Source organism: Carassius auratus, chromosome 20, assembly GCF_003368295.1.
Source record: "Carassius auratus strain Wakin chromosome 20, ASM336829v1, whole genome shotgun sequence".
NCBI lineage: Eukaryota > Metazoa > Chordata > Actinopteri > Cypriniformes > Cyprinidae > Carassius > Carassius auratus.
This window is the reverse complement of record NC_039262.1, coordinates 11,252,623-11,269,994: the sequence shown is the minus strand read 5'-3', so window position 1 is coordinate 11,269,994 and position 17,372 is coordinate 11,252,623. Positions and strand designations below refer to the sequence as shown.

At 38.4% G+C, this 17,372-nt stretch overlaps 1 protein-coding gene across 1 annotated transcript; it reads right to left on the bottom strand.

The window, feature by feature from the left end:
• Positions 1-16,083: 16,083 nt before the first annotated feature.
• Positions 16,084-17,037, bottom strand: LOC113037919 (melatonin receptor type 1B-B-like). Its single transcript, XM_026195239.1, has one exon. It carries the CDS (start codon positions 16,975-16,977, stop codon positions 16,084-16,086), a length of 894 nt encoding a protein of 297 aa, XP_026051024.1. The 5' UTR covers positions 16,978-17,037.
• Positions 17,038-17,372: the final 335 nt, after the last annotated feature.

The following is a 17,372-nucleotide window of genomic DNA, read 5'->3' as shown; positions in this document are numbered from 1 at the left end:
CTACAATTTCATTAGAGAGCTCTTTAATTCAATTCTTACTAGTAAAAAATCTAATTATAGAGCTCTATAATTGTATTATTACTAGTAGAAACTCCTATTTATGAGATGCAAAACAGATTGCAGATTTCCCGCCTACAAAAGTGTTTTTCAAAATAAAAGCCCTGTAGCGTGGCTCTAAAATATCCTGAAATATTTTACAGACTTAGGTAACATATTAATCATGTTCACATTAAAGCAAAATTAAGATGATGCCTGAGATAAAAGCCTATATTTAGTCGTTATATTCATTCACCTTTGTATATTGGTAAAGCTATACCAAGAACACTCCATATCACTGGACATAATATAGGGTGAAATGCCCTGAATGTGCCTAAGGTTTAGTGTTTGTAGGTCCCGCATAAAAACATGAATGTCAGTGAAACTATGGATTATCTGAAGCTGTGGTGCCATGCCATCAAAATCACATAACCTATATGAGACTGTAGCACAGAAAGGAGGGACCTTGTGTGAAAGCCACCCAAAGTGTTTTGACAAACTTGATATTAACGTTATACAGAGGTCAAACGAAAAGACATTTCTCAAAGCAGTACCTTATACAGATCCCGTAAGAACTGAATTATGTAGCTCTGTAACTTAATTCTTACTAGTAACAATTCAATTAGAGAGGTCTGTAATTTAATTATAGAGCTCTATAATCAAATTGTTACTAGTAACAATTGAATAAGAGAGCTCTATAATTTAATTATTACTAGTAAGAATTGCAATTAGAGAGCTCTACAATAAAATTCTTACTAGTAATAATTTGATTATATAGCTCTATAATTGAATTACAGAGCTCTCTAATTTAATTGTTACTAGTAACAATTACGATTAGAGAGCCCTCTAATATGGGAGGCCATTTCAGCATAAAAACGTTCCAGCATTACTCGTCGTAATTATATTTTTACTAGTAACAATTATGATTATAGAGCTCTCTAATTCAATTGTTTCTAGTACAATTTAAAACAATTGAATGTGTTATAAATAGTGTGTGTTTGTCCTTAAGTATGTGATTTGTTTTTATGGTAGGGACGAACTTGGCAGCACAGTTGCTTTATTGGTGTTAGGAGGCATTTCATATAGGAAACATTGTGAAGTAAATGTAGTTTTAACAAAAATATAAAGTTACAAGCAATATGTCTAAATGTAATGTGTAGATTTTTATAGTGTATGAAATGTATTTAAATCTGTAATTGTGTTTTTAGCAGATCTACCAGGGAGCTAATATAGTAGGCCACTGTTTTTCCTAGTATTGGATATTATAATCGAATTGTTACATTTAGTTTTTGTTATATTTTTCGTTTCATTTGATTATCATTTGAACATTGTGTTTATTTTGGGGTTATTTGATTTATTTGATTCTGTTATGTGAATTACTTTGTTTTGTTTATGATTGACTTTTTTTGAATATTGTATTTATTTTGGGGTTATTTGATTTATTTGATTCTGTTATGTGAATTACTTTGTTTGTTTTTGTTTATGATTGATCTTATGTGATATTGTATATTTCATTTGTTTTGTTACTCTGGGGGCCTTGTATCTGGCGGAGCAGCTACCAGTGTGTGCGATGTGATGCAGTGATAACACTAGTGGTTGATTTGTTTGATGGTGTATTACGTTGTGGCACAGGTTTCATTGTTGTATTAGAACGAGCTGAAACTGCCACGTGCAGCCCCAGGCCATATATTCCAGCTTAGCCATTTCAGCCCCCGGTTCGTCCTCCTGTTTGGGATTTTGCCTGTTTCTTATTTTGTATTTTGTCCTTGTTTGTTGTATAGATGTAGGTTTTTTTCTTCTTCTTCTCTCTTTTAGAATGGCAGAGGAAATGGCAGCACAGTTACAGGCATTAATGGAGTTGGTACAACAATTGCAGTTAGAAAATGCCATGCTTAAAGAAACCACTCAAAGAGCGGTAGTTGTTCCGGCTAATGATATGTTGGAGGGTTTTCCTCTGCGTCTATTCCTGTGACTAATTCTGTACCATCTCCTTTGTCTATGCCAGTGTTAATTTTGACAGCAAATTCGGATTTAGTCTTAGTCTTAGTCTTTTGAATAACACACCATTTAGTTTTAGTCACATTTTATTCATCTGAAATGTTTTAGTCTTAGTCTAGTTTTAGTCGACTAAATATCATAAGAGTTTTAGTCTTAGTCTTTTAGTCTTAGTCTAGTTTTTTTTTAGTAGAACAAAGTCAACTTAGTTGACTTGACTAAATGTTTCCATCAGTCTGTTATGGAATGGTATTTATAAAATAAACATAAGACCTGACCTCAATGAAAAATATACATGCTCTCTGAAAAAGATATGCATTCGTCCTTAATGATATGCAATGCATATGACATTATTTCAAGATGAAGTACAGTATTATTGAAATAGACAACCACCTAACTATAAACTTACTGTCTTCTACTGTCTGTGCAAAATCAAAAACATTAAGAAAAATAAAGTGCAATTCTCAAAAACAATAAAAAGTTTTCGTCCTAGACCTAACGTTAGCTCTGACATTTCTGTTCTGTCATTGCCCTTGGACCAGGTGCACGGCAAAACGTTAGCGTGTTGCTAACGAAAAAAGTCAGCTGAAATCACCCAAAGCTGTATAACTAAGACTGTGCAACCACAACTAAATATAATTTAACAGGGAACTACACTAACTTTTTCCATTGGTGGCACTTGCGCTACTAACTTTTTCAGTTAATGGCGCAAAACATGATTTGGTCACACAAATTATTAATAGTATAGCAATTACTGGATAACAATCAACAATAATGAAACTGTATTGCATACAGATGTGCTTTTTATTTTACTTGCCATCTTTTAAACCACATGCCTTGTTCTATTTCTTACCGTACACACAGTGCATTGCTCCGTCTTGTAGCTGGGGTTAAAGGGACCCCGGTGCAGGTTGTACAGTGGGCCCTGTTTAAAAGGGTTTAATTTGTATTGTATGTTCATTCTATTTCTTTATTTGTGCTATTTACACAAAGTTTACAAGTTTATTTTTGTTCATTTAAAATAGCACTGCATAGTCTTCACTGTAAAATAAAATACACAATCAAACCAAAATGTATTCAGACACCTTCAACGTTTCTTACAATATCACAGTTTATTTGCTGTAGTTTAGAAATTGGTAATAAAATATGACAATAACTCAGGGTTAAACTGTGTCAGAACAACAAATTCATCTTGATAATGTCGGATGCAATGCTTAATTTGGTTCAGTCTGTGGTGTGAAAAGGTTGCATTAGCAATTAAAGAAAGAAACACTTAAGCAAAACATGGTCAGGTCCCTAATATTTTAATTTGTTTTTTTTTTTGTATTTTTTAGTCACTAGTAAAACAATATAATCTATTCTATCTGATTTTTGGATTGACTTTGGATAAATTCTTGTTAAAACTACAAAGTAATTCAATCAAGAGCAGTGAGTGATTTACTTTCATTTTAATACATTAAAGACACTGACAGCAGAGCTAGTAAATTAGGCGCGGTCACTTTAAGAGACAAATGCATCCATTATAAAGATACACATACGATTTCTTTCCAACTCTTTACTTTCACTGAAGACATAACCACAGACTTTTTCGAACACACTTTCCAAGACGGGTATTTCGACATATTTAGTATGTATTTGTTGTCGGTACAAAAGCAAGAAGACTTTGAGACGCGTCTCTGCTTGCTCCCTGAACACCGCGCTGCTGAATTGAGCTCTTTCACTTTTCGCTCTTTTTCTTATGTTTATTTCAAATGCGATTTGTATTTATTCATTCAGGTGCAGGAGGACACAAACGTCCTGAAGGAGAGCTCGGTTCAGTGTTGCGCGAGTAACCAGCTGCTCTGCTCAGTTCAAATTTCCCGCATCGCGGGGCTAAAGCCAACTTGATGTGTTGAATGCTCGGAGCACGTTATAAAACGTATTCTTAAAATACACATTTCTGTTTTAATAAATGCTCATATTAAAACATAGCATTACACATACGTAGGTACAAAAATAATCTGTGATACATTTACGACCCCATAAAAATTTGGGTCGCAATGGCATTTCAAAAGGTCGCATATGCGACCATTTTGGTCGCAGTGTAGTTCCCTGTGTAAACAACTTAACTGTTATGAAAACGTCCTAGAAACTGTGCGAATTTCTGCAAACTCATCTTTGTTCTCTTTTCTGTGTAACTGCTGCTGCGTTTGTTTAGCTGTTGCGCTTGCATTTGCCGCGGCTTTTTAAAATGGCTCGGCTGCTTCTGCATAGATCAACCTACCCTCAAAGATTCGCTCTGATTGGATCTCTTCTCCATTCGTCCCTCCCATATATTTTCATCTCATTTTTATTCATTGACTAAAGTGTCAGTTATATTTCGTCACGTTTTTCGTCATCATATCTGACTTTTTATTTAGTTTTCATTTAGTTTTCGTCCGTGAAAAAGGATAGTTGACGAATATTTTTCGTCATAGTCTTCGTCAACGAAATTAACACTGGTCTATGCCATCTCTTCCTGTAGTAACTGAACGGTATGTTTATGTCCCAAGGGAAAGAAAGTGTCCACGGTTCTCAGGCAAGGCATCCCAGGATTCTTAATAGAAGACTGGATAGAGGAGGTGCATATCTCTTGGACCGTGCGCCATATGTCAGACGCAGAACAAGTGTTTTTTGTTTTGGATTTATTGGAAGGTGAGGCAAAGGCTGAGATAAAGTTTAGGACCCCTGCAGAAAGAAATACTCCAAAAATATTTTTTCCATCCTTCGTGAAACCTATGGTTGTTCTAAATCTTAAATAGGGCTACAGACTCAGTTCTTTCAACAAAAACAAATGGAGGGCGAACCGCTGCGAGAACTTTCTCATGCCCTTATGTCTCTCATTGAATTAGTTAAGTGAAGAGATCCACAATGTTTTGCTAATCCTGATTCTATTCTTAGGGATCAGTTTATCGAGCATGTTAGAGATAACATGTTGAGATGAGAATTAAAGTGACGGGTACGAATGGACCCTTTTGTCTCCTTAGATATTCGTACTGAAGCTGTCCAGTGGTAGAGGAAGGAGAACGTGTTGTTAGCCAAAGGCCCTGTGCTTATTCAATAGCGCTCAGGGCTTGGTTGGGAAGATTCAAACAAATGTAGCTGCAGTAGAGTCAGTAGATGAGTTACAAGAGCTGAAGGAGTCCCTTCGTAAGCAACAGGTACAATTAGACACCATTATGAGACTTCTTGAACCCCCTGCGTTTCATAAGAGGTATGATGTTCTTCCATGTGGCACGAAGATTCTTATCAGGCAGATGGTAAGCCTATATGTATTCAATGTAATAAACCAGGCCATATTGCTAGGTTTTGTAATGTAGATCTGAAGTCATCTCAGGAAGCTGCCGGGAGGGACAGCCAATCAAGTTCAAGACCGTCCATTGTTACAGCTAGATCTACAATCAACCAATTGGAAAACTAGAACCCTCCGGTGCTGATGCCCAGGCATCGGAAGGGGAGTTTTCAATGGTGACGACTATTACTGAAGAGTTTTTTTCAAACATCTCCAGCCAGCTTTGGGAACAGAGTTGCAGTCTTGTAACTGGTTAAAGTTAAAGGCAGCTAATGGTCTCGCTATCCCATATGAAGTGAAGTGATGAAGTGAAGTGAAGTGACGTGACATTCATCCAAGTATAGTGACCCATACTCAGAATTCGTGCTCTGCATTTAACCCATCCAAAGTGCACACACACAGAGCAGTGAACACACACACACACTGTGAACACACACCCGGAGCAGTGGGCAGCCATTTATGCTGCGGCACCCGGGGAGCAACTGGGGGTTCTACGCCTTGCTCAAGGGCACCTAAGTCATGATATTGAGGGTGGAGAGAGAACTGTACATGCACTCCCCCCACCCACAATTCCTGCCGGCCCGAGACTCGAACTCACAACCTTTCAGGGTTACTTAGAGGTGGATGTCCAAGTATTGGGTAGATTGCTACCTAGTATGGGGATCCTGGTAGTGAAGAATCCAGAGGGAATGCGGGGTCAGGGACAGCATGGCCAGATTTCTGGTTTATTAGGAATGAATGTGATCAACCAATGTTATCATGAGCTATTTATACAGCATGGAGAGTTTTTGTTTCAATCTCCAGGTGTTCAAGCTTCAGAAAAAGAATGGAAGAAGGCATTGGCAGAATATAGACAGCTCGACCGTGTCTTAGAGACAGGGTTGATTGGCCGTGTCCGAGTTCATCCTGGACCTGCTGTTCTGGTTCCTGCTGGCACTCTAAAGTTTGTTCCTGCTATTTGTGGATCGGATCGGTGGGTTCGGTTTAAAGTAGTTCTGGGAGAATTTAAACTACTTTCATTGCAGTCAACAACACAGCTACAGTTCCATGCACAGGCATCTACTGGTGAACAGGTAGCTATAGTTAAAGCTGTGGCAGTAGAAGAACTTCCTCTAGTGGATTTCTCACAATTGGCCTGGCCTAATTTGTCTTCTCAGGAAGAATTGGAGGCCCGTAAACCTCTGGAGAAGTATAGTGATATTTTTAGTCGTGGGGAAGGGGATTTGGGCTGTATGACTTTAGTAGAGCACACAATACCTTTACCGGATGAGACCCCAGTGTGACAACGCTATCGCATGTTACCTCCTTCTCAGTATAGTCAGGTCAAAAAGCATATTCAAGAGCTGATAGACCAAGGGGTAGTAAAGCAAAGTTGCAGTCCATATGCTTTTCCAATTGTTGTTGTACAAAGGAAGGATGGTTTGATTAGGCTGTGTGTAGAGTGTGATCTAGTCAAGATCAGGAAAAGACCACATTTTGCACTCCCGGGCTCTTTGAGTTAACTAGGATGCCCTTTGGGTTGTGCAATGCGCCAAGTACCTTCCAGCGCCTCATGGAAAGGATATTTGGCGACCAGCGATTCCATACTTTGCTTTTATATCTTGACGACATTGTTGTTTTCTCTTCCTTCCAGCAGCACTTGGAGAGGTTGGAAAATGTGTTGGGACGCCTCCAACATTTCCACTTGAAATTGAAGCTTCAAAAGTGTCATCTGTTTCAGACCGAGGTGAAGTATTTTGGGCATATTATTTCAGCAGAGGGGTAGCTTGGAAAAGGTTAGTGTTGTTGCTCAGTGGCGAAGGCCTAGTAATGTGACAGAATTGCGTTCTTTCTTAGGTTTTGCTTCATATAATCGCCGATTTGTTGAAGGTTTTGCTTCAGTTCCTGCACCCTTGCATTAGTTGGTGGGAGCTTTGCAGGGTGATAAGAAGCCATGCAGTAAAACTTTGGGCTCCCTTGAACAACATTGGACCGATAATTTTGAGAGGGCTTTTGTGACCCTTAAAGAAAATTTAGTGCATACCCCTGTGTTGGGATATGCAGATTTTGCAAAACCGTTCATTTTGGAAATCGACGCAAGCCACCGAGGTCTTGGAGCAGTTTTGTCTCAATACCAGGGGGGACAGATTAGGCCTATCGTGTTTGCAAGTCGAGGGTTGCGTCCCCCTGAAACTAATATGTCTAACTATAGCTCGATGAAATTGGAGCTGCTGGCTTTGAAATGGTCAGTAACTGAGAAGTTTAGAGAATATTTAATGGGCAATATATTCATTGTATATACCGATAGCAGCTATAGAACAGTGCTGGGCTTCTCAGCTGACTTTCTTTGATTTTGAACTTCGGTATCGACCAGGGGCAGCTAATCGTAATGTGGACGCATTGTCACGTCTTTCCTCACCCACTAGGAGTAGTCGGGTGATGAATAATGCTGGGACTATGGTTCCCCCTGAGGTGAGTATGCACCAAGTAGCTTTGAACCCAAAGCCCCATGTTGCTAGAGTCTCTGTAGTAAGTGCTGTACCATTGCGAGAGAAGGGTGACCTTTCTGCACTGGAGGCCTCCGATCCATTGATTGGAAAAAATTTTAGGCACTGGAGGAGGGGAGCGCCACCCTCAAAGGGAGAGGTAGCTCAGGGCCCTGAGGGTCTTAGGGAGTTGGTTAGGCAGTGGCCTTGGATTAAGGAGGATAAAGGAGTGTTATATCGAAAAGTACAGCTTCCACCCACAGGACCACACTTTTGCTACCAATTGCTTTATTGGCCGAGGTTCTTAATAATGTGCATAATAATCACGGCAAATCAGGGAGTCGAGCGAACCATGACCTTGTTGAGGGAAAGATGCTATTGGCCAGGCATGTGGAAGGACGTTAAACAGTGGTGCATTGAATGTGAGCGGTGTGTACTGGCTAAGGCTATATGGGAAGTCTTACTGCATCAAGAACTCTAGATTTCACGCTCTTGGAACGAGCTAGTAGTGGTCAGGAGAATGTATTAGTGGTGACAGATGCGTTCTCCAAGTTTACTCAAGCCTTTGCTACTGCAGATCAGAGAGTGAGGACTGTGGCAAAAGTACTTGTGGAAAAGTGGTTTTGTGTGTATGGCGTACCCAAGCGTATACACTCGGACCAAGGCCGTAGTTTTGAGAGTTAGTTGCTTAAACATCTTTGTGACATTTATGGAATTCAGAAGAGTCATACCACCCCATATCACCCTGAGGGAAACGGGCAGTGTGAACGTTTTAATCGAACGTTGCACAATTTGTTCAAAACTTTCTTCAACAACTCTTATTTGCATATAACATCACTGTTTATCAGTCAACAAAGCATTCCCCATATGAACTCATGTTCGGCCAAAAGCCACAGTTGCCAATTGATTTTTTCTTGGGCGTGGCTGAGGAAGAGTTATCAGGAGGTAGTGTAAGTGACTGGATTGTCCAACATAAAGAACATTTGTCCTTGGTTTATGACAGTGCATGGAGGTTTATTTTCTCTTTTTCTTTAATGAATAAAAGGACCATGTACTAGACATTTTTTCATTTAATTGAATAGCCTGAGCGGGTTTACTGTCCTCTATTGGGTATCTAAGAGTGGGAGTATCAGCCCCTATTACAATTATAAGTTGTAATAAGCTGAATTTGCAAATAGGCCTAGGTAGCCTAATTCTAACACGCATGACTATCCATCATTTTATATTTATGTAGCCTACACAATAATATTCTTTTAGACTGTAATCCTTTGTTTTTAATATTTGGCATGTTTGTGTGATGCGCTTCCCTGTGTGTAATAAGCAAAGTCAACGCGATCTGTTGACTGGCCCTGGGGCGCATTGTTTACCAATGTGCTCTTTAAATAACAAAAAAATATTGCGCCATTGACTCTAGGGCCCTATTTTAACGATCTAAACGCAAAGTGTAAAGCGCACAGCGCAGGTGCATTCAGGGCGTGTCCAAATCCACTTTTGCTATTTTAACGACGGAAAAACGGTTGGCGCACCCGGGCGCATGGTCTAAACGGGTTGTCCCTATTCTCTTAATGAGTAATGGGTGTTTTGGGTGTAACGTGCAATAAACCAATCAGAGTCTCATCTTCCATTACTTTTAAGAGCCAGTTGCACTCGTGCCATGACGCATTAGATATTTATGCGGCGGAAATAGCATAATTCTGATACATGAGATGACTATCCATTATGACTTGTAGGCATATATATATATTAGTGCTGTCAATCGATTAAAAAAAATTAACTAATTAATCGCACAATTTTTTAAAATTAATCGCGATTAATCGCAATTAAAAGACTGAAACTTTTTGGATATGTAAATGTAAAATGCAAATAATTAATGTAAACTCAAGACAAAGAAACTATTTAAATTCAGAATATGATTGTTTATTGGAATTTTTGTTTAACTTGTAACACAGATTTTCTCATGTAAACAACATACCTGCAATAAACCATCAATATCCTCCAAATTAACTGTTGGCTTGAAAGCCATATTTATTACAGAAATAAAAACACAGGCATGTAAGTACCATTTGAATTTCATAACAATCAATGCCAATAAAAAACAAAAATGATTTCCATGTTGAATTCTAAGTGGACTGCAAAAAAATTCCAAAGTATAGTCATTGCCAGTGCTTTAAGTGGGCCGGTATGCACCGGTACTCAGTACTGCCACTTCCAAATATAGCTCTTGAGCGTACCGCCACCTCTCCGTGCGCCCAGAACGTGCTTGTAGCGTACCGGTACGCTCATTTGGACATCTGTTTTAATAGAGGTTTTAATCTTTTACCTGCACTGCCGATTTTCAGAGCGCCCTTCACAATGCAAGCTTCCTAATTCATCCCACCCAGAGCAGAAACGACATCACCCATTCACCCTTAAGTTATACAAGTGAATAGCGCATGTGTCGCTTTTCCCACTGTTAAGTGTCAACAACTCAACATGGCCGGAGAAGGTGTGTGAAACTCGTTGTGAGTTAAACTAAAGCAAAATCTTGAGTATTTATTGTCTGATAAACATTAAAAACTGTCTGCGGAGGTTGAGTCGTCCTGCAGTCCCCGCTGGCTGTTCATTGGCTGCAGCATCTTTTTTCTAAGTTCTAAAAAAATACCGTAGACGGCAAGGCACAAATTTAGATATTCATTTATCTAATTAATCTAAAGCCTATGCACAAATGACAATATGACAATATGATCTTTTTGTCCCCTTTTTGTTTTAAAGCTTAATGAACAGTGAGAGCGCAAGTTGCTGCAGCTGCGAGGAGGACAGTGATGCACGCATACAGGGGTGATTGACAGTTCGCGGCACTGTGTACACTGTGTATTTCGTTATTTTCGTTTAAGCTTATTAACGTTAGCGTTACAGAAAGGTCTGATTTACGCACTGTTACAGTCATTGTTTTTTTTTTTTAAACAATGACTTTTGAGTTCATGATTTAAATGTTGCTGTTTCTTGTGGCAGACTAAATGAAGAGTAATGTTTCTTGTGGCAGACTGAAGAGTAATCCGGCAGAGTTTTATACTGAAACTTTCCGTCTAAAAGTCCTTCCTTGGTCTTATCCATATTTCTTTGCACGTTGAACACACATAGGCCACAACTGGAAATTAAAAAAACTGCAACCGCGTTAATTGCGTTATTTTTTTTTTACGCGTTAAATATTTCAAATTAATCGAATGCGTTAACGCGCTAATTTTGACAGCACTAATATATATATATATATATTAGATTAGATTAGATCAGATTCAACTTTATTGTCACTGCACATGTAGGTACAAGGCAATGAAAAGCAGTTAGCATCTAACCAGAAGTGCAATAAGCAGTAAGCACAGAATAAAGGTCTATAATATGTACAATAACTATACAGATAAGTATTATGGACATAATTTACAGATATTAAATACTATAAGCACGATATACAGATAGGTGTACTATGAACATACTATACAGATGGGCTATGTAAAAGTGTATGTACACTATAGGCAGAACTATGAACATAATTTACAGTATTGCAATGTTTTTTTTTTTTGCTTGATGTAAATAAATAAATAAATCAGTCAGAGTGTTGAAGAGGGGGAGGAGTCTATGTGTGTGGTGTGGGGGGTGTTGAGGGGTGTCAGAGGGCAGAGTTCAGCAAGGAGACAGCTTTAGGGAAAAAGCTGTTCCTGAATCTTGTGGTCCTTGTCCGGAGGCTCCTGAAACGCCTCCCGGAGGGCAGGAGGTTAAACAGTCCATGGTCAGGGTGAGAGGAGTCCTTGAGAATGCTGCGAGCTCGACATAGACAGCGTTTCCTCTGGATGTCCTCAAGAGTAGGAAGTGGTGTCCCTGTGATGCGTTGGGCAGTTTTCACCACCCTCTGCAGTGCCTTGCGGTCAGCCACTGAACAGTTCCCATACCAGACTGTGATGCAACTGGTCAGGATGCTCTCGATCGCTGTAAAAAGTTCACCGGTAAAAGTTCACCAGGATGGATGAAGACAGCTGGTTCTTCTTCAGTGTCCTGAGGAAGAAAAGGCGCTTGTGAGCCTTCTTGACCAGGCTGGAGGTGTTTGTGGCCCAGGACAGTTCCTCCGAGATGGTGGTTCCCAGGAACTTGAAGCTGGAGACGCGTTCAACAACCATCCCGTTAATGTGGATGGGGTCATGCGTGCTTCCTTTCTTCTTCCTGAAGTCCACAATGAGCTCCTTGGTCTTATTGGTGTTAAGGAGCAGGTTATTGTCAACGCACCATGTGGCCAGGTGCTGTATCTCTTCCCTGTAGGCAGTCTCATCGTTGTCTGTGATAAGGCCAATCACCGTGGTGTCGTCTGCAAACTTAATGATGGAGTTGGATCCATGCACAGGCTTGCAGTCGTGGGTGTAAAGGCAGTAAAGGAATGGTCTCAGCACACAGCCCTGTGGTACGCCAGTGTTAAGTGTGATTGTGGTGGAGTGGGTGTGGCCTAACCGAACATGCTGAGGTGGTCAGAAAGACCATAATCCAGTTGCAGAGGGAGGTGTTAATGTCCAGGTCTCCAAGTTTTGTGGTTAGCTTGGAGGGAATGACAGTGTTAAATGCTGAACTGAAGTCAACAAACAACTTCCTAACATACGTGTTGTTATGGTCCAGGTGTGTGAGTGCAGAGTGCAGCACTGTGCATACTGCATCCTCTGTGCTCCTATTTCTGCGGTAGGCAAATTGGTGAGGGTCCAGTGTGGGTGGGAGGCAGTCTTTGAGGTGTGCTAGGACCAGTCGCTCGAAGCACTTCATAATGATGGGTGTGAGTGCTACGGGGCAATAGTCATTCAGGCACATTGGGGAGGAGTGTTTCGGTACTGGCACAATGGATGTGGACTTAAAACATGTTGGCACAGTTGCTGAGGTGAGGGACAGTTTGAAAATGTCTGTGAAGACCCCTGCAAGCTGCTCTGCATATGCCCTAAGTACACGTCCAGGAATGCCATCAGGGCCAGCAGCCTTGCGTGCGTTGATGCCACTCAGTGCAGTGTGGACATCTGTGGAGGTGAGTTATATATATATATACTGTAGCCTACAAAAAATCTTTTTCAATCCTTTAATTTTTTTTTTTTTTGGCATGTTTGTGTGCTGCTGAGCGTCCATCTGTTTAATAAGCAGCATGTACGCTCTTTAAATAACAAAGAAAAAACATTGCGCCAGACTTTAGAACAGGTTTGAGATGGTCTATGGCGCAGTCTGTTTTCAGCTCCTTAAAATAGCATTGTGCCACCAATGCGCCTGAACACACCTCTTTTTTAGACCAGCACGCCCTTGGGCGCACAAATGGACGAAATAAATTTGCTAATTAAACGACGTGGCACTGGACGGGAAAATGCGAACACCGCCGGACTGAAACTAGCAAACACACTTGCGCTGCACCTTGCGTCGCATTGCGCCGGGTGTATGATAGAGGCAGGGCCCTAAGATTTTTTATGTTTTTTTTTTTTATTATTCTCTTCTGCTCACCAAGCCTGCATTTATTTAATCTAAGAATACAGCAAAATCATTAATATTGTGAGCTGAATTTTCAGCATCATTACTCCAATCTTCAATGTCACATGATCCTTCATGAATCATTCTTAAATTCTGATTTGCTGTGCAAGAAACATTTGTTATTATTTTAAATAATTGTTTTAATTAAATTTTTTATTTTTTCTGGATTTTTGTATTAATAGAAAGTTCCATTTTTATTGTATTATTTTTGAAATTATTACTTTTATTTAGCAAGGATGCTTTAAATTGATCAAAAGTGATGATAAAGACGATAATGGTGATGATGATAAAGATATGATTTGTGATATTATAAGTGATGATTTATAATGTTATGCAAGATTTATATTTCAGTTAAACACTGTTCTTCTAAACCTTTTATTCAATAATATATGTTTTTGAGCAGCAAATCAATATTAGAATGATTTCTGAAGGATCGTGTGACTGGAGTAATAATGCTTAAAATTCAGATATGAAATTACAGGAATAAATTACATTTTAAAATCAAATCAAATAGAGAACAGATAGAATCTATAATCTCATAATCAAAAATTCAAAATTGTAATAATAGTAATAATGAAATTTGTGAACATATTGGACAATTGTTTTTTTTTTATTGGCTCTAAAATTTCTTCTCCACCTTTATAAATTTAGTCACTTTCAAATTACTTGCTTTAAGGCAACTGTATGCAGTTTTTTAGTATTTAGCAAAGGGTCTGTGTAATAAAATCCTTAATTTCAATGGTCTTTTTGAAGTGTCCAATTATGAAACTTTGGTTTGGAATGACCCTTCTCGTTTATCCTGTTTGAAAATGCAGCGATATGCTGATATACTCCAAGAACAGATATTTGGAAGGAGTGTGGGAAAACAAAAAAACAAAAACAAAAGCCATTAGTCTAATTAGAAGTCCGTTTTCCGTTACTGTAGCTGTAATCACGGCAGTACGACTGATACTTAGATTTTGGAAAGATATTCAGTGTCCTTCACTTAAAATGTGGATTGAATCTATGATAGAGAATGTTTCATATGATAAAATGTAGGCTAAAGTGAATGGAAATCACAGGGATGTTGATATGTGGGGTAATTGTATTCAGATTATTACTTCAGGCATGGATCTAATATCAGTCATCCTTTGAAGTGTGACTTGCTTACCCTGTTGTGCATTTAAATGTCATTTTTATTATTATTTATTATAATTACTTTTGTTTGTGTTGTTTCTACACAGTGTATCTATTTATTAAATTTTTTACTGGTATTTTTTGTTACATATAAAAGAAAACCAATAAAAAACTTTTTTTTCAAAAAAAAAAAAAAAAAAAAAAAAAAAAAGTCTGTGTTCCATCATAATGATTTAGAAACTGATACTTCAAGGTAAAAAAAAAACTTATGGTTGCTTTTTGGATTTGGTTTATTTCATTTATTTCAGAAACGAATACTGCCTTTACTGTACATGGGAGCAAAATATAACCAGAAATAAAACTGAATAATTTCTTGAATGCAGTCTTTATTCTGTTACAGGGGCAGAGTTTATCACAATGTATCTGCAATCTTTTGCTTTTAGCTAACACAATTTAGATTTGGTTGCTTTTCCTTATTATTGCAGGTCCTTTATATTAGATTTTATTAACTATTTAACTATTTATTTATTAACTATTTAACTATTTTGTTTTGTTGTGTTACTTTTTTAGAAATGCAACTGGAATTTTATTTTTGGTGATATTATAGCACCTCATACATCCTAAATAATATTGAGTATTTAAATTGATCTTTGTTTTCATATTTATTATAATGTAAAGATGAATTTGCTTTAATGCATGCTAGTCTAGTGCAACCCACTGGTCTTTGTGAAATTTAGCAGTTTCATTGCAACCCATTACCACCAAGTGGCTGATAAAAGAAATTGCTACACAAACAGCTTTGGTAAAATGTTTTGCTTTTTTAATAAATTTGTGATATAATGTGATTGTTGTAATTGTTATAATGTGATTGTGACCGTTGATACCGTATCCACTCTTTGGTGATAATCCCACATAAACACTCTAAAAAAGTACAAATATAAAACACCATGTAGAAAACAAACATATTCAATATAACTACTTTAAGCTGGCTACATTATTAGGTCAATTCAGGTAAAAATAATGGAGGGTGATTAAGTTGTTTATTCAGCAATATATGCAGCAGAAAATATATTCTATCAAATTATACAAATGGTTCAAAAAAAGTTTTACATGTACAGTACATTTTAACAGTTAGCAGGCACAGCACCTAAGTGAGTTAAAAGTGGAAAATATATGTAGATCCACAAACACACACACACACACACACACACACACACACACACACACACGTATGCAAAAACTCTAAGTGCTGTCTGATTTTTTTCTGAAAATTATACAAACAGTTAAAAAAAAATTACATTTACAATTCATTTTAATAGTTAGCAGAGCACACACCTAAGTTATTTAAAAGTGGAATATATATAATCAGAAAAGGACATTTAGGCCTACTGTACATTGAAATGACTGAACCTAAACATAGGAGCCCGATAGAGGCTGAAAGCAGATGCAGATATTTAACATAAGTTTTCTTACATATGCTAGATTCATGTCTCTGGACTTAAGGCATTTCTGATATCTTCTTTTCTCCGTTGTGAACATTAATTCTGTTTGGATGAAAGGAGAAAAATAAAGAAGGAAAATGATTACAGAGCAACAATTCCCCGCTTAAAATGCACTTATGGTTTTAAAGATTTGAAATGTCAATCACCTTCTTTTGCACTGTGGTAAGACCTTGTACCAACCGATGCGCCACACAGCAGTGCGTAAAGACGGACTTCCCCAAATGTATAGCCCCGAAGTAGACAGTGCATTGAAACGAGCCAGTATTAAAAACGGGTTCGTGCCGTCGTTTTTAGGATAAATGCCGTATTTAGAAACTTGCTTTACAATTATGTTTATAAAAGCGGGGTACCAGAAGATTAAAAAAATAATTACGACGACTATTATAATCTTTATAGACTCTGCCTTGCTGTCTCTCTCCGCACTTGGCGGGTCTCGTGCAACTTGATGTTTGGCAACGAAGAACAGTTTAATCGTCATCCCCACATTGGTCAACACGACAATTTGTAACAAGGTGACGCTGTATGAAAAAAACTGGTTTGCTATTAAACCTGGGATCAAATTCTTCACAAGTTGGTTAAGAACGCAAGCGTGGAACCAGCAGTACGAACAGACACAAATGACTACAGTGCGTGAGACGAAGCGCTCGTAGATGAAAGGATAACACACGGCGCAGTATCTATCAAACTGGGCAAACATGAAGACTAAAAGGTTTACACCGAGGAAGTACTGTAAAATATTGTAAATTCCGTTTCTGAATGGAAATCCCTCTTGACCGTCAAAAAGACCCGAGAAATAAGCATACAGGCCCTTAATAACGTCACTCATGCTTGTGCTCAGCATAAACATGAATCTGTTCTGAATTCGGAGATGCTTCGTTTTTAGGATCCCGATGACTACAGATCCTGAGAGCAGAACCGCACTTGTGGAGAATATGATGTGGTAAGCATATAGGATGTAGTGTCCAGGTTCGGAGAAGTCAACAGAGAGTTGAATGCGAGAAACGGTGGCGTTTGCGAAGAGAGTCTGGGCGTTCATGCTAAGTCAACAACTCAGATCTGGTTTATAGAGTGGAAAGCAATTTTTAAAGGAGAGAGAAATCATGTCTGACCCCCAAGTGAGCCATGTGTGACAGGTGTTGTGCGGCCTTGTCTAGGGACAAATGTTGGCTGCTATTTGTTTACTGATCCAAATTGATGTCAAACACCTTGGGCTTTTTTAATGAAATGTTTGTTAGTTTGTTTAAAACAGGGTCTTTTACACTTATGGCAGTGGCAGCTTGCCACTGTGCCAGGCCTATGCTAAAATAAAAAAAATATGTTGAGATAATGTGTTTGGGGTGGGGGTGGACAAATGTAGGTTACTTACTGCACATATAACCATATCCATTTTAATATAAAAATCATAGTTATGATTTATTTATACCGTGGAGA